This window comes from Scyliorhinus canicula, chromosome 14 (genome assembly GCF_902713615.1).
Source record: "Scyliorhinus canicula chromosome 14, sScyCan1.1, whole genome shotgun sequence".
NCBI classification, from domain to species: Eukaryota; Metazoa; Chordata; class Chondrichthyes; order Carcharhiniformes; family Scyliorhinidae; genus Scyliorhinus; species Scyliorhinus canicula.
Window position 1 is genome coordinate 120,648,776 of NC_052159.1, and position 18,446 is coordinate 120,667,221.

An 18,446-nucleotide genomic window follows, 5' to 3' on the forward strand; every position below is an offset into this window, starting at 1 on the left:
TGCTGCCTAGGCTCCACTTCGTATTCAGATCACTCCCGTTCTTCATCCCCAAATCGTTCTTCATCAGGTTCGACAAGTTAATCACGACCTTTGTGTTGGTGTGGGGGGAAATGTCCTTAGGATACACAAGACCATCTTACAGCGAGGGCCACATGTGGGAGGCCTGGCCCTACCGAAACTCCTTTTCTGAAACTGGGCGGCAAACATGGAGAGGATGAGGGGATGGCAAAGGGAGCTGGAGGTGGATTGGGTCCGAATGGAAGAGGCCTCGTGCATGGGGACATCTCTCTGAGCGCTGGCCACCGCACCACTCCCCCCCCCCCCCTCCCCCCCCCCAAACCACACATGCGCGCACACACTCCAGAAGCAGGGTGATAGTGGCCACACTAAGGAGCTCAGGACCAGCAGATGCGTGACTTCCTCTTCAAGCAGACAAAAATATTCCCCGAAACCCAGACACACATTTCTAGAAACAATAGTAGGGCTGGACTGGTTAAGGAACGACAAATGTGGCGACATCTACAGGCAATCATGCAAAAGGTCAGGCCGGAAAGTGGAGCTGAGTCCACAAAAGATGAGCCATAATCTAATTGAATGTCGCAGCAGGCTTGAGGGGCCATATGGCCTACTCCTGCTCCCAATTCTTATGTTCTTATGACTCCACTGGACGAGACCAGACTGAAGTTGGAGGAGGAGCTGGGCATGGAGATAGGGGGAGGACTCTGGATCAAGGCGCTGCACAGGATCAACTCCACCTCCTCAGAGGTTCCCAGAGCGCAGCTCACTTAGACACGCATGAGTGGGTTCTTCCCAGAGGTGGAGGATAAGTGCAAGCAGTGTCAGGGCCAACCACACCCACATGTTCTGGTCATGCCCCAGACTCGGGCAGTTCTGGATTGCCTTTTTCGAGGCCCTGTCCAGGGTTGTGGGGGTCAAGATGGAGCTGTGCCCATCTGTAGAGGTCTTCAGCGTGTCCGAACATCCAGAGGTCTGAGCAGGGAGGGGAGGGGACGCCCTGGCCTTTGCCTCCCTTGTCGCCAGCCGGAGATTACTAGACTGGAAGTCGGCAGTGCTAACCAGGACTTGGAGTGGCTCTCAGACTTGGCCGAGTTCCTGAAACTAGAAAAAATAAAAATCTCGATAAGGGGGTCTGAGGAGAGATTCCACGACAGATGGAAGAAGTTCTTAAACCTCTTTGCAGACTTGTTTGCAAGCAGCAACTAACTAATGGGGAGCAGATAGGAAGGGGGGTAGAAGCTTTGAGATTAAGTGCACAAATTCCAATAAAAACTCTTTTTAAAAAAAGCATTTTGTACAAGTAATTTAATCAATATTAATTTAGTATGAAGTGCCAGTGTCATGTTTTTTCTCATATTTTCACATTTTGTACTCGGTGTCTCAATCAGCCTCCCAATTTTGGAATGATATTTGGAGGCTTCCAATACTGGCATCTATGGTAACAGTATTTCATTATGTTTGGTTTAGTTAACCACATTTTGTATGAAAACCTTACGCTAGTAGGTAAAAATTACACTGATTGGAGTAGCTACTCACAAACTAAAGTTGTTTCTTGTTATTCTTATGTTACATCCTTTTTTGTGTTCTGGATACTGTTTTATAGAAGGAAAGACTTGCTTGACAACTTTGATTCCCTCACCTAGGAGTTCATTCCAGAAATGGCAAATGAATATGGATTCCAGTATGAGTTAGTACAGTACAAGTGGCCTCGGTGGCTCCATCAGCAAACAGAGAAACAGAGGATTATTTGGGGCTACAAGATCCTTTTTCTAGACGTCCTCTTCCCATTAGCAGTTAACAAAATCATCTTTGTTGATGCTGACCAGGTAAGTGTGTTTTTTTGAATAGTGGTATGGCTTCCAGCCAAAATATTTCTTGATTGTCCAGTGAACATAATCTGCCTGCGTAACAAGAATATCAGAAGATGGGAGTTTTGACTGGAATATATTTGAACATGGCAATAGTTGCAGGTGTAGAAGCCTGCTCCATTAAATAACATTGGGTACAAAATTGCAGAGTGTTGGATCAGATAAGAAAAGCTGTGTGAAACTCACTGGCTTCACAGATTCCTTTTCTCGCCTGATGTAACAGTCTGCAATTTCAAACTGCTGGTGTGTATCATGCAGCCAGCTGGAGGGGCAGGGTCTAAACACCCTGGCAAAAAGACCATCCTGATCTTAAAGCTAAATTTAAACATCCCTTTTCAAGCTTGAATAAACTCAGTGACTAAGTATCCACAGCCCTTGTGGTAGGAATTACCAAGGAGGAACAATTTAGAGTTCAAGACAAAACTAGCAAGAAATATAAAGACGGATATTTAAATTAAATTAAATTAAATTATCGCTTATTGTCACGAGTAGGCTTCAATGAAGTTACTGTGAAAAGCCCCTAGTCGCCACATTCCGGCGCCTGTTCGGGGAGGCTGGTACGGGAATTGAATCGTGCTGCTGGCCTGCCTTGGTCTGCTTTAAAAGCCAGTGATTTAGCCCAGTGTGCTAAACCAGCCCCATTTAGAATCATAGAATCCCTACAGTGCAGAGGGAGGCCATTTGGCCATTGAATCTGCATCGACCCTCTGCACCCCACCTCAGCCCACTCCTCCACCCTATCCCCGTAACCCTGCACATTAATCATGGCTAACCCACCTAACCTGCACATTTCTGGACATTTTTAGAGTTTCTATAGATACTTAAAAACAAAAGGAGTTAACAACATGACTGTTGACCTTATAGAAAGTGAGTGTAGAACATAGAACAATACAGCACGGAACAGGCCCTTCGGCCCTCGATGCTGTGCCGAGCATTGTCCGAAACCAAGATCAAGCTATCCCACTCTCTGTCATTCTGGTGTGCTCCATGTGCCTATCCAATAACTGCTTGAAAGTTCCTAAAGTGTCCGACTCCACTATCACAGCAAGCAGTCCATTCCACACCCTAACCACTTTCTGATATCCCTCCTACATCTCCCACCCTGAACCTTATAGTTATGCCCCCTTGTAACAGCTACATCCACCCGAGGAAATAGTCTCTGAACATCCACTCTATCTATCCCCCTCATCATCTTATAAACCTCTATTAAGTCGTCTCTCATCCTCCTCCGCTCCAAAGAGAAAAGCCCTAGCTCCCTCAACCTTTCCTCATAAACAATTAGTAATGGAAAATAAAGAAATGGCAGATGAATTAAATAGGTATTTTAGCAGCAATCTTCACTATAGAGGACACAGACTTCAGTGCTACCAAGGCAATATATGGACCCAACACCCTAGGCTTCAGACCGGAGCAGAGCACAGTACGCTTTTGAGAGACAGAGAAAACCTCAATCTTCAATGGGGAGAATACTTCAAAGAACTGCACACTCTGATACAATCGTAGATGAGGATGTGTTTCGAGAAAATCCTCCACCTCCTCATCAAAGAGGATCTTGAACTCCAACCAAGTCGAAGCCTCCGTAAAATATATGAAGAATGGAAAAGCTGCAGGAATGGACGGGATTCCAGCAAAGATTTTCAAACTTGGAGGAGAAGGGATCACTGGTCATTTCCATTGCCTGTTCCTAAGAATCTGGGAGAAGAGAATAAATCCCTGCCGATCTCAGGAATGCCATCATTGCCACCATCTTCAGGAAAGGAGACAAAGCATACTGGGGGAACTACCGAGGAATCTCCCGACTCTCCATTGCTAGGAAGATCATCGCTCGAATCCTCACAAGCTGCCTTCTCCCAGTCTCTGAAAAAATCCTTCTAGAAAGCCATTGTGGCGTCCAATCAAATTGTGGAACAATGTACTTGATTTTTACTGCTCGATAACTTCAAAAGAAGCCAGGAGCAACATCTACATGACCTTCATTGATCTGACCAAGGTTTTTGGCTCAGTCAATTGAGCGTAGGGGGATTTGAGGAAATCTTTTTACCTGGATGAGCAGTTAGCACGTCATAACATTAAAGGTCAAGTGCGACTTGGTAGCACAGTGGTTAGCACAGTTGCTTCACAGCTCCAGGGTCCCAGGTACGATTCACGGCTTGGATCGCTGTCTGTGCGGAGTCTGCACATTCTACCCGTGTCTGCACGGGTTTCCTCCGGGTGCTTCGGTTTCCTCTCACAGTCCAAAGATGTGCAGGTTAGGTGGATTGGGCACGCTAAATTGCTCCTTAGTGTCCAAAACTATTGGGTTGGGATAGGGTGGAATTGTGGGCTTAGGTAGGGTGCTCTTTCCAAGGGCTGGTGCAGACTCAGTGGGACAAATGGCGGCCTCCTGCATTGTAAATTCTATGATACTATGCTGGCAAATGTGATTGGGTAGGGAGGTCAGGGGTTTTTCATGCGTTGGTGCAGACTCGATGGGCCGAAGGGCCTCTTCTGCACTACATTATTCTGTGATTCTGATTCTGAAGACCTTGTCAAATGCCGACTGTCCAGAGAAATTCATCAACTTCCTCAGATGTCAACAAGATGTCGGCGACAGTCTTCACTGGCGGAAATAAGACAGGAGCAACCTTCAAAGGCAAGACTGAAGTCAAGCAGTGATATGTCATCACCCCAACATTTCCTCCATCTTCATCACCACCATCCTTCACCTTGTCCAGAACAAGCTTCCCAGGGCGGCATGTGGTGCAATGGATAGCACTGGGACTGAGGAATTGAGGAACTGGATTTGAATCCCGGCCCTGGGTCACTGTCCGTGTGGAGTTTGCACATTCTCCCCGTGTCTGCGTGAGTTTCACCCCCACAACCCAAAGATGTGCAGATTAGGTGGATTGGCCACGCTAAATTGCCCCTTAATTGGAAAAAATAATAATTGGGAATTCTAAATTTATAACAAAAAAGAAAAAAAAAACAAGCTTCCCAGTGGAGTGGACGTCATCAACAGGATGGACGGAAAACATTTCGATCTCAACCAAGTGAAATCCAAGAAGAAAATGACATTGACATCGCTAATGGATCTTCCGTATGTGGCCAACAATGCCATCGCAGCACTTTCAGAAGAGAATCTCCAAGCAATGCTTCAGGTCTTCGTCAAAGCATACCAAAGAATCAATCTCAGACCAACCTCAAGTAGACACAAGTCCTGTGCCAACCCGTCCCAGGGAAACATCCGGGCCGGGATTCTCTGATCCTGCGCTGGGTCGGAGAATCCCCGGGGCGGGGCGCGCAAATCCCCCCGCCCCCCGATGCCGGTTGCCCTCTTCTCCGGTGCCGTTTCCCAGGGGCCAGCGGAATTCCCGCCACGCTGGTCGGGGGCCATTGACAGCGCCCCCGGCGATTCGCCAGGCCCCAGTGGGCCGATGGCCGTAAAGTTTTAGCCAGTCCCACCGGCGTGAATTACTCACCTCATGCACGGAGGGACCTGGCAGGTAAGTGTGCGGGGCCGGTCCTGGGAGGGGGCGGGGGGATCTGACCTCGGGGGAGGGTTGAAAATTGCAATCATCAGGGAAATGGGACCTACAAAATTAATGGACTTGATCCTAGGGTCTGAAAAAGAAGTGACACATAAAAGAATTGATGCATTGCTTTTAATTTTCTAAAATTCCCTGGATTTGAGAAGGTGCCATCAGATTGGAAAATAGCAAATGTGACCCCTTTATTCAAAAAGAGAGGAAAACCGAAAGCCCTCGGCCAGTTAGCTGAACATCTGCGGCAGTGGAAACATTGGAAGCTATTATTAAAGATGTTGTGACATGGCACTTAGAAAAACTTTGAACATCTGACCTGATGTGTTTACAGAGTTTAGATTTTTTAAACTTCTTCCATGATATATAATGTTGACTATTTCTTCTAACTTGGTTGATGTTCACAGACTCGCTAAATAAGGGGTACCCTGCCACCAACACTAGCCCAAGCCTCAATATCACTGATACCTATACAAGTGGGACGGTATGTTCCCTCTATGGTAACAGGAAGGAGTAACAAACCCAGAGAACCATGGATGACAAGAGGCATTCAGGATACAATGAGAAGGAGGCCTTCAACAAATATAGGGAAAGCAAGTCTGCAGAGCCATTAGTGGAGTACAGAAAGTGCAGGACACAGCTTAAGAAATCAATTAGGAGAGCAAAGAGGGGATACGAGAAAGCTCTGGCTGGTAAATCCCAAGATATTCTATAAGTATATCAATGGGAAGAGGATAAGTAGGGAAAGAGTAGGGCCCATTCAGGGCCAAGCGAGAAATCTGTGGGTGAAGCCAAAGGACATTGGTAGGTTGTTGAATGCATTTCACATCTTTCATCAGCCAGGAGACTGAGCAGGTAGTGGCAGAACTCTGGGAGAGAGATTTTTAGGTTCTTGAGCAAATTGTCATTGGGAGTGACAAGGTATTGGAGATATTGGTGGGCTTAAAAGTGGACAAATCTCCTGGTCGGGATGAATTCCTGTACCAGCCCCACCGAACAGGCGCCAGAATGTGGCAACTAGGGGCTTTTCACAGTAACTTCATTTGAAGCCTACTTGTGACAATAAGCGATTTTCATTTCATTTCATTTCAATTGCATCCCAAACTGCTGTGGGAGGTGAGGGAGGAGATTGCCGGAGCTCGGAACCAAATGTTTAATTCCTCTCTGGTGACAGGGGAGGTGCCAGAGGACTAGAGATCAGTTAATGTGGTCCCACTATTTCAGAAAAGTTGTAGAGACAAGCCAGGGAACGACAGATCAGTGAGTTTCATGTCAGTGGTTGGGAAACTTTTGGAGAAGATTCTGAAGGAGAGAATCGATCTCCATTTGGAGAGGCAAGGTTTGATCAGATATAATCAGCATGGCTTTGTCAGAGGGAGATCAGGCCTAACAAATTTGATTGAATTTTTTGAGCATGAAACCAATAGGTGAGGGTCATTCAGTTGATGTAGTTTACATGGATTTAAAAGCAAAGCCTTTGACAAGTTCCCACATGGGAGACTTATGAAGAAGTCATTGCACATGGGATACAGGATGATTTGATAAAGTGAATTAATAACTTGCTTCGCGGTAGGAAACAGAGTTTAGATAACATGTTAGATGGCTGCTTCAGAGTCCAGAAGCCAGTGACCACTGGCGTACTACAGGGATCCGTACTAGGCCCCCTATTGTTTGTCATTTATATAAATGACATAGATGGCCATGTAGGGAGTAGGATTAGTAAGTTTGCTGATGATGCAAAGATTGGCTGGGTGGTTAACAGTGAGGTGGAGTGTCTTGAGTTACAGGAAGATATGGACGGGATGGTCAACTGGGCTGATAAATAGCAGATGGAATTTAATCCTGAAAAGTGTGAGGTGACACACTTTGGACGGAGTAATTTAACAAGGAAGTATACTATGAAAGGTCTGATACTGGGAAGTTCCGAAGAACAAAGGGACCTTGGTGTGTTTGTCCATAGATCTCTGAAGGCAGAAGGGCAGGTTAATAGGGTGGTGAAAATGGCATACGGAACACTCGGTTTCATCAATCAGGGCATAGATTACAAAAGCGGGGAGGTAATGATGGAGCTGAAGAGAACGTTGGTGAGGCCGCAGCTGTGTGCAATTCTGGTCATCACATTAGAGGAAGAATGTAATTGCACTGGACGGGGTGCAGAGAAGATTCACCAGAATGTTGCCTGGGATTGAACATTTAAGTTATAAAGAGAAGTTGGATAGGCTTGGGTTGTTCTCTCTGGAGCAGAGAAGACGGAGGGGTGACCTGATTGCGGTGTGCATGATTATGAAGGCATGGACAGCGTGGATAGGGAGCAGCTGTTCCCGTTATTTGAAAAGTCAGTTAAGAAGGGATGGGAGGTTTAGGGGGGATTTGAGGAAACAAATTTTTACCCAGAGTGGTGACGGTCTGGAATGCACTGCCTGGGAGGGTGGTAGAGGCGGGATGCCTGACATCCTTTAAAAAGTATCTGGATGAGTACTTGGCACACCATAACATTCAAGACTATTGGCCCAGTGCTGGAAAGTGAGATTAGGTGAGAAGGTCAGGGTCTTTCATGCGTCGGTGCAGACTCGATGGGCCGAAAGGCCTCTTCTGCACTGTCGTATTCTGTATAATACACAAAAAGGACAAAGGTCCTACATGCCCATCTCACTCCTTAAAGAGAACGCAAAGATCCTGGAGAAGGCCCTGGCGAGGCGGCCGGATAGCTACGTGCCAACAGTAGTCGTAGAGCAGCAAAAAGGGGCTTTGTCAAGGGCAGACAGCTAACATCGAAAATCAGGTGCCTGCTGGACGTGTTAATGACTTCATAGGGGAGAGAAATTAAATGAAAAATGAATGAAAATCGCTTATTGTCACGAGTAGGCTTCAATGAAGTTACTGTGAAAAGCCCATAGTCGCCACATTCCGGCGCCTGTCCGGGGAGGCTGGTACGGGAATCGAACCGTGCTGCTAGCCTGCTTGGTCTGCTTTAAAAGCCAGCAATTTAACCTTGTGAGCTAAACCAACACCATCTCCCTGGATGCAGAAAAGCTCTTTGAATGAATGTACCTCATAGAGGTATTGAAACGGCTTGGGCCAGAATTCACCTCCTGGGTGAAACTGCTGTACAGTGCTCCCATGGTGAGCGCACAGACCAACACCACATCAGGCTGCACAGAGGCATGAGGCAAGGATACCCGCTGTACCCGCTAGTGTATGCTCTGGCAATCGAGCCACTGGCGATCGCCCTTAGAGCAGCAAAAGTGTGGAGAGGTATCCAAGGGAGACAGGGAGCTTAGAATCTCACTCTATGCGGATGACTTGCTCCTCTACATCTCAAACCCACAGACCAGCATGGAAAGGATAATAAAACTCCTGAAGGAGCTCGGAGCATTCTCAGGCTGCAAGCTTAACCTGAGTAAGAGTGAGGTCTTCCCTGTGGGGGAAGGGGCAAGGCTGGAGGGACTGTTGTTTAAACTGGCCCTGACCAATTCTGCTACCTGGGGATCCAAATAGCCCACGACTAGACACGGATCCATAAATGGAATCTGATAAGTCTGTTGGAGGAAGCCAAAAAGGACCTGCTGAGGTGAGGCTCACTCCCACTCTCCCTCTCGGGGAGGATACAATCAAAATAAACGTTCTGCCCAGGTTCCTCTTCCTATTCAGATCCCTCCCAATCTACATCCCCAAGGCATTTTTCAACACAGTTGACAAGTTATGGTGTTTGTGTGTGTGTGTATTAGGATGGTGTAGGGGGGGGGGGGGGGGGGGAGAGTGACCGAGAATCCAAAATAAAACCCTGCAAAGGAGGAGTGTGGGAAGCCTGTCCCTTCCGAACCTGCAGTTCTACCACTGGGCGGCAGTCAAAAAGGGTACGGGGATAGGTCAAGGAACCGGGAGCAGAGTGGGTGAGGATAGATGAGCGACGCAGCGACACCCGTCTGAGCTCTAGTCACATCCGCAATCCCATCCTTCACCGACCAAATACTCGAGGAGCCCATACTCAAACCCACGTATCCACCCTATACCCGTAACCCAACAACCTCTCCCTTAACCCTACTTTTATTAGGACACTACGGGCAATTTAGCATGGCCAATCCACCTAACCCGCACATCTTTGGACTGTGGGAGGAAACCGGAGCACCCGGAGGAAACCCACGCACACAGGGGGAGGACGTGCAGACTCCACACAGACAGTGACCCAGCCGGGAATCGAACCTGGGACCCTGGAGCTGTGAAGCATTTATGCTAACCACCATGCTACCCTGCTGCCTACGCCGGTTAAATGTGGGGGTCACGGCCACAGTTGTTATGAAGATGCCCGCTTGTAAATGTACATGTTGGTTTTTGCGCTGTTTTCCTGATTATGTATAATTTATAATTTGTTGGATATAAAATATAAAAACTCAATAAAAAACATTTCCAAAAAAAATCTTCTCAAAAAAAGTCGTTAAAATTGTTTATTTAATGAAGTGGTTAATAGTATTAAATATTACTTGTATTCTTTCCTTTAGATTGTGAGAACTGATTTAAAAGAACTCCTTGATTTGGATTTAGATGGTGCACCCTATGGATACACGCCGTTCTGTGACAGTCGTAAAGAAATGGATGGTTACCGTTTCTGGAACTCAGGATACTGGGCCTCACATTTGGGAGGCAGAAAGTATCACATAAGGTATAATCATAACAATAAAGGTAGTTTCTCAATTCTGGCAATCTGCAGATCCAAAACCAGACATTTATTCCCACGCACCAACCTTCACCCCACATGCCTTAGCTCTGAAAAGTTTGGGGAGTTACCGAGTACAGATTGGCTTCATGCGCCTGATGTTTCCCATGCTCCAGTGAACCTTGACTCACCTGACCCAGTGTAGATGTGGCAGAGAGGGTTGAACTCGCCAGCACTGCCAGCAGAGGTGGAGGAGTCAGAGTCATTCGGGACATTTTAGCGACTCTTGGACAGGCACATGGACAGCAGTAAATTGAAGGGCTGTGGGTTAGGTTGATCTTACATTAGGATAAATGGTCGGCACAAGATCGTGGGGCGAAGGGCCTGTGCTGTCTATGGAGAACAGGCAGAGGCCGGGGTGGGGGGAGAGGGGGGTTGTTAGGGAAGGCTTGGTGGGGGCCCCACTGTGACAATCAGGATGAATTGGGCGGTGAGTTAGGTCTGGAGGGCACCCCCAGCTAAGGAAGAACTGGACCTGCCCTTCCAACCGAGATCAAACTTAGTTTTAGATTTTCCCCACCGATCTATCATCTGCCCGTCGGCCTAAAAATTTAAGCTGCGGAAAAGGCACTTAAAAGAGCCTTAACTGGGGCAAAGGTGGTGTTCCTGCAATTTTACACTCCTCCACCCCACCTCAGAACCTGTCAGGGTGCTGGAGTGTAAAATTCTGGCATTGGAAGATCCAGGCAGGTAAAATATTTAGCACTGTACTTGGGATCAGAACATCTTGCTACAGTGTTGAGTTTTGATGACATTAAGGCCTCCCAAATAACAATAATAATAATCTTTATTGTCACAAGTAGGCTTACATTGCAATGAAGTTACTGTGAAAAGCCCCCAGACGCCACCTGTTCGGGTACACAGAGGGAGAATTCAGAATGTCCAAATTACCTAACAGCACGTCTTTCAGGACTAGTGGGAGGAAACCGGAGCACCCGGAGGAAACCCACACAGACACGGGGAGAACATGCAGACTCCGCACAGACAGCGACCCAGCCGGGAATCGAACCTGGGACCCTGGCGCTGTTAAGCCACAGTGGTAACCACTGTGCTACTCTTATGGGCTTAAATACAAGCATTGCAATTGACTCCCAAAAGCTTTTACGTTCCATGTGCACTGGTTGTGTTCTTTCAGCTGGCCAATGTCAGTTCAAAGGGAGTTATTAAGGAGCACTGTGCAATCTTGCATAAATAAAAAACAAATGCTTTTCAGTTACAACTCCACGACATTCCAAAATCCAGCACAGACTTGGTGCCATAGTTTCCAGATTTGAAGTACTCTACCTGTAACAGACTTTGTCTGCCTCCGAAAACTGATTAAAAATCATCTTAATATCTGTCGTTTGCTACATTTTATTACCTGGTGAATATTACACCGAAAACAGAAGTATTTGCTTTTTTTTTCAATCTTTGGTGAGATTAGTATTTATTACCCATGCCTAGTTGCCTTTTATGTTATTGGGCATTACAACTGAATAGATTAACAGAAATTAACCAAGGGACAAATTAAAAGGGGCCACTCCTAGTGGGTGGGGGGGGGGGGGGGGGGGGGGGGGGTGGTTTGTTGGGTTACGGGTATAGGGTGGATACGTTGACTTGAGTGGGGTGATCATTCCTCGGCACAACATCGAGGGCCGAAGGGCCTGTTCTGTGCTGTACTGTTCTATGTATCTATGCTCACTTTCCAGGGACACCCGGCCGCTAATGAAGCTGCTGAAGAGGGGCAGACAGTCCAGTCAGATGTCCCCCTCGGTTGCCTGCTGCCTGGACCTGTTAATGGTTGGTTTTGTCAGGCCCAGGAACAGGTTCACAAGGAGATCCTTCCCTTCCCCACCCTTCTATGCACTGGGTGTCCATAGATCAGGAGCGTGAGGCTGAAGTGCAAACAGAACTTTAACAGCAACGTTGTTAAAAAACTGAAAAGGGAGTGCAGCCTAGGACACTGAACATAGATATGGCTCGCGGACTTCACAGGACCGCAAAAAAGAAAAATTCTTCGGTGTCCGTGGACCGGTGCAGCCGGTGATTGCACAATACTGCTGCGTGCATCACCTTCCACCCCAGGTTCTCAGGTTTTAGGGGGAGGACGCCTCCAGAGAACGACCTCTACCCAGTTGCCTTTGAGAAGGTGGCGGGCCACCTTTGTGAATCATTGCCTTGCAACAGTATGGTATGATTGGACCACTTGCTGAGCAGTTGACACATTGTTAAGTGATTGCAGTCACATATAAACCAAACTGGGTAAGAATGTCATTCACTAAAACCAAGTGCTTTTTTTCAATAATTCAAGCTTCATGGTGGTCTTTAGTAGAGAAATATTATTTTCCTCATTGTGATTTTGTTTAGTGACCGAGGATTTGTTAATGCGATTTATTAAATTCATTGGACAAAAGTCAGATATTTTGATTTGAAATTATTATAGTGCTGGATATTTCAAGTGTCTCACATACTATGGTTAAAATGAAGAAAATCTGCAATTATCTTTTTTCTAGTGCTTTGTACGTTGTGGATTTAAAGAGATTTAGGAAATTAGCAGCAGGTGATCGCCTTCGAGGTCAGTATCAAGCACTCAGTCAGGATCCCAACAGTCTATCTAACCTGGATCAGGTCAGTTTTTACTTAAATTACTGATGGTTCCCATATATGTTGTAGATGGACCAGCTTGCTTTTGGAAAAAAAAACATGAATTCTGATTGATCTGAATTCTTAATTTTAAGGCTCATTTGAATTGAAGTATTTATGTTGATGATTTTGTACTGTTCTGCTTGACTATATTGCAACAACATGAGGGTGATTTCCAACATTTGCGCCGGCTGCTGGAAGGTGGGATTAGAAAGTGCACCTGGATGTCCTCGGGCATAACAAGAAGCCGATCCACTGCAGCATAGATTACATAGAACAGTACAGCACAGAACAGGCCCTTCATGTTGTGCCGAGCCATGATCACCCTACTCAAACCCACATATCCACCCTATACCCGTAACCCAACAACCCCCCCCCTTAACCTTACTTTTATTAGGACACTACGGGCAATTTAGCATGGCCAATCCACCTAACCCACACATCTTTGGACTGTGGGAGGAAACCGGAGCACCCGGAGGAAACTCACGCACACAGGGGGAGGACGTGCAGACTCCACACAGACAGTGACCCAGCCGGGAATCGAACCTGGGACCCTGGAGCTGTGAAGCATTTATGCTAACCACCATGCTACCCTGCTGCCCCGTTTTCTGCCCCAGATTTAGATAGATAGAGATAGATAGAGAAATACAGCACAGAACAGGCCCTTCGGCCCACGATGTTGCGCCGAACTTTTGTCCTAGGTTAATCATAGAATTTTGGACAATTTGTCATGGCCAATCCACCCAACCTGCACATCTTTGGACTGTGGGAGGAAACCGGAGTACCCGGAGGAAACCCACGCAGTCACGGGGAGGATGTGCAGACTCCACACAGACAGTGACCCAAGTCGAAATCGAACTTGGGACCCTGGAGCTGTGAAGCAATTGTGCTATCCACAATGCTACCGTGCTGCCCTTAAGAAGTTAACCTACACTCCCTTATTCTACCCTAATCCAAGTACCTATCCAATAGCCGTTTGAAGGTCCATAAATTTTCCGACTCAACTACTACCACAGGCAGTGCATTCCATGCCCCCACTACTCTCTGGGTAAAGAACCTACCTCTGACATCCCCCCTATATCTTCCACCATTTATCTTAAATTTATGTCCCCTTGTAATGGTGTGTTCCACCCGGGGAAAAAGTCTCTGACTGTCTACTCTATCTATTCCCCTGATCATCTTATAAACCTCTATCAAGTCGCCCCTCATCCTTCTCCGTTCCAATGAGAAAAGGCCCAGCACCCTCAATCTTTCCTCGTATGACCTACTCTCCATTCCAGGCAACATCCTGGTAAATCTCCTCTGCACCTTTTCCAAAGCTTCCACATCCTTCCTAAAATGAGGTGACCAGAACTGCACACAGTACTCCAAATGTGGCCTGACCAAGGTTTTGTACAGCTGCATCATCACCTCACGGCTCTTAAATTCAATCCCTCTGCTAATGAACGCTAGCACACCATAGGCCTTCTTCACAGCTCTATCCACTTGAGTGGCAACTTTCAAAGAACAATGAACATAGACCCCAAGATCTCTCTGCTCCTCCACATTGCCAAGAACCCTACCATTAACCCTGTATTCCGCATTCAGATTTGTCCTTCCAAAATGGACAACCTCACACTTGTCAGGGTTTAAACTCCATCTGCCACTTCTCAGCCCAGCTCTGCATTCTATCTATGTCTCTTTGAAGCCGACAACAGCCCTCCTCACTATCCACAACTCCACCAATCTTCGTATCATCTGCAAATTTACTGACCCACCCTTCAACTCCCTCATCCAAGTCGTTAATGAAAATCACAAACAGCAGAGGACCCAGAACTGATCCCTGCGGTACGCCACTGATAACTGGGCTCCAGGCTGAATATTTGCCATCCACCACAACTCTCTGTCTTCTATCGGTTAGCCAGTTTGTTATCCAACTGGCCAAATTTCCCACTATCCCATGCCTCCTTACTTTCTGCATAAGCCTACCATGGGGAACCTTATCAAATGCCTTACTAAAATCCATGTACACTACATCCACTGCTTTACCTTCATCCACATGCTTGGTCACCTCCTCAAAGAATTCAATAAGACTTGTAAGGCAAGACCTGCCCCTCACAAATCCGTGCTGACTATCCCTAATCAAGCAGTGCCTTTCCAGATGCTCAGAAATCCTATCCCTCAGTACCCTTTCCATTACTTTGCCTACCACCGAAGTAAGACTAACTGGCCTATAATTCCCAGGGTTATCCCTATTCCCTTTTTTGAACAGGGGCACGACATTCGCCACTCTCCAATCCTCTGGTACCACCCCTGTTGACAGCGAGGACGAAAAGATCATTGCCAATTTCTGCCTCCGCTTAAATTGAAGTTACCCCATATACATGTTGCATCTTTTTGCCTTTCATTTCAAATGAGAAGCTAGCTTTTGGGTGATTCTATATCCGCGATGGAGGCTCACTGAGGTAGAGGTCAAACAGCAATGTGCCCATTTTTGTGTAAAAATCAGGTTCGGGGCTGAATTTCAGGTCATTGCCATCTATATGTTCCAGGTACCTACCTGAAATGGATTAGACACATTGACTGTGCTAATTGGAGTCCCAATACTGATTACAGGAGCCTGATGCAAAACTGCATTAATATGTAATTGCTCCATCCAATTTTTCAAGGTTTTCAGCTGCCTCATTAACAGTCCTTCAAGAACATGGCTTTGTGCAAAAAAATCTAAATTAGGGGATTGATTTTCAGACCAGTAACACCTTGGTATTCCAAGATCTAAGGTGTCCAATATTACAAAGGGTCTAACAAGCAAGCGGCATCTATATACCCAATTAGCATCTCCAGCTGACCAGTAGTAATTTTCCAAAATTCTTTCGACTCTGGAATGGTTCCTACAGATGGTTGGCTAATATAACCCCGCTATTCAAAAAGGGAGATAGAAAGAAAACAGGGTACTATAGACCAGTGAGCCTATCGTTGGTAGTAGGGAAGTTGCTGGAGTCCATTATCAAGGATTTCATAGCACAGCATATGGAGAGCAGTGATGTAATCAAACAAAGTCAGCGAAAGGAAAATCCATGCTTGGCAAATCTACTAGAATTTTTTGAAGATGTAACAAGTAGAGTTGACCAGGGAGAACCATTGGATCTGGTTATTTAGACTTTCAGAAGGCTTTCGACAAGGGCTCACATAGAAGATTACTATGTAAAGTTAAAGTGCATGGGATTGCCGGTAGTGTTTTGAAATGGTTAGAAAGCTGGTTAGCAGACAGGAAGCAAAAAATTGGAATAAATGGGTCTTTTCCGATTAACAGGCAGTGACTAGTGGGATGCCACAGGGATCTGTGCTAGGACCCCAACTGATCACATTATATAGTGTGATGATATATTGAGACATGGATCAGGGAACTAAATGTATTATCTCCAAATTTGCAGATGATACAAAATTAGGAGGGGGGCTGAGCTGTGAGGAGGATGCAGAGATGCTTCAGCGTGATTTGGGCACATGCATGGCAGATGCAGTATAATGTGGATAAATGTGAGGTTATCCAGTTCGGTAGCAAAAATAGGAAGGCTGAATGTTTGAGGTGAGGGACGCCCTCAGTGTCCCTGCTGATATCACCTGTGGGAAGTTCACCCATCTCCAGCTCCTCAGGAACCGCGTTAGGAACTGGAGCTGGAATTGGATGAACATCGGATCATTCGGGAGGCAGAGGTGGTCATAGAACATGGAACAGTACAGCACAGAACAGGCCCTTCGGCCCTCGATGTTGTGCCGAGCAATGATCACCCTACTTAAACCCACGTAACCCGTATACCCGTAACCCAACAATCCCCCCATTAACCTTACACTACGGGCAATTTAGCATGGCCAATCCACCTAACCCGCACATCTTTGGACTGTGGGAGGAAACCGGAGCACCCGGAGGAAACCCACGCACACACGGGGAGGACGTGCAGACTCCACACAGACCGAGCCGGGAATCGAACCTGGGACCACTGGAGCTGTGAAGCATTGATGCTAACCACCATGCTACCGTGAGGCCCCTAAATAGATAGAAGCTTCAGGGATGTAGTTACTCCGAATACTGGTGGGGGGAGGGACTTACCAGGGGTAAGCCATGGGGCACAGAGTCTGTCCCTGTTGCTCAGAAGGGAAGGGGGAGAGGAGTAGAGCATTAGTCATTGGAGACTCCATAGTTAGGGGGATAAATGGGAGATTCTGTGGGAACGAGAGAGACTCGTGGTTGATGTGTTGCCTCCCAGGTGCCAGGGTCCGTGATGACTCGGATCGTGTTTTCGGGATCCTTAAGGGGGAGGGGGAGCAGCCCCAAGTCGTGGTCCACATAGGCACTAACGACATAGGTAGGAAAAGGGATAGGGATGCAAGGCAGAAATTCAGGGAGCTAGGGTGGAAACTTAGAGCTAGAACAAACAGTTATTATTTCTGGGTTGTTACCCGTGCCACATGGTAGCGAGACGAGGAATAGGAAGAGAGAGCAGTTGAACACGTGGCTACAGGGATGGTGCAGGAGGGAAGGTTTCAGATACCTGGATAATTGGGGCTCATTCTGGGGTAGGTGGGACCTCTACAAACGGGATGGTCTACACCTGGACCAGAGGCGTACCAATATCCTGGGGAGGAAATTTGCTAATGCTCTTCGGGAGGGTTTAAACTAATTCAGCAGGGGGTTGGGAACTTGAATTGTAGCTCCAGTATACAGGAGGTTGAGAGTAGTGAGGTCATGAGTAAGGTTTCAAGGTTGCAGGAGTGTACCGGCAGGCAGGAAGGTGATTTAAAGTAAGGAGCATCCGGAATAAGGTGGGCGAATGTGCAGCATGGGTTGGTACCTGGCACGTCGATGTTGTGGCCATTTTGGAGACATGGATAGAGCAGGAACAGGAATGGTTGTTGCAGGTATTAGGTTGTTGCAGGGTTTAGATATTTCAGTAAGCTCAGGGAACGTGGTAAAAGAGGCGGAGGGGTGGCATTGTTAGTCAAGGACAGTATTACGGTGGCAGAAAGGACGTTTGATGAGGACTCGTCTGCTGAGGTAGTATGTCCTGGGGTTAGAAACAGGAAAGGAGAGGTCACCCTGTTGGGAGTTTTCTATAGGCCTCCAAAAAGTTCCAGAGATGTAGAGGAAAGGATTGCAAAGATGATTCTGGATGGGAGCGAAAGTAACAGGGTAGTTGTTATGGGGGACTTTAACTTTCCAAATATTGACTGGAAACGATATAGTTGAGTACTTTAGATGGGTCCGTTTTTGTCCAATGTGCGCAGGAGGGTTTCCAGACACAGTATGTAGATAGGCCAACAAGAGGCAGGGCACATTGGATTTGGTACTGGGTAATGAAGCAGAACAGGTGTTAGATTTGGAGGTAGTTGAGCACTTTGGTGATAGTGACCACACTTTTCCAACTTCTTCCATCGGGCAGGAGATTCAGAAGTCTGAGAACACGCACGAACAGACTCGAAACAGCTTCTTCCCCACTGTCACCAGACTCCTAAATGACCCTCTTATTGACTGACATCATTAACACTACACCCTGTATGCTTCAACCGATGCCAATGCTTATGTTGTTACATTGTATATCTTGTGTTGCCCTATTATGTATTCTCATGTATTTTCTTGAATTTTGTTTAATTCCCTTTTCTTCCATGTACTGAATGATCTGTTGAGCTGCTTGCAGAAAAATACTTTTCACTGTACCTCGGTACACGTGA

At 46.7% G+C, this 18,446-nt stretch overlaps 1 protein-coding gene across 5 annotated transcripts in view; it reads left to right on the forward strand.

Annotated features, from left to right (window-relative positions):
• Positions 1-18,446, forward strand: part of uggt2 (UDP-glucose glycoprotein glucosyltransferase 2) — a 625,263-nt gene that overhangs the window by 593,369 nt on the left and 13,448 nt on the right. For all 5 annotated transcript variants that reach the window (XM_038817830.1, XM_038817832.1, XM_038817829.1 and 2 more), the window contains 3 exons: positions 1,662-1,844; positions 9,904-10,064; positions 12,611-12,725. In XM_038817830.1, the coding sequence (XP_038673758.1) occupies positions 1,662-1,844; positions 9,904-10,064; positions 12,611-12,725 (459 nt within the window). The remainder of the gene's footprint in view (positions 1-1,661; positions 1,845-9,903; positions 10,065-12,610; positions 12,726-18,446) is intronic.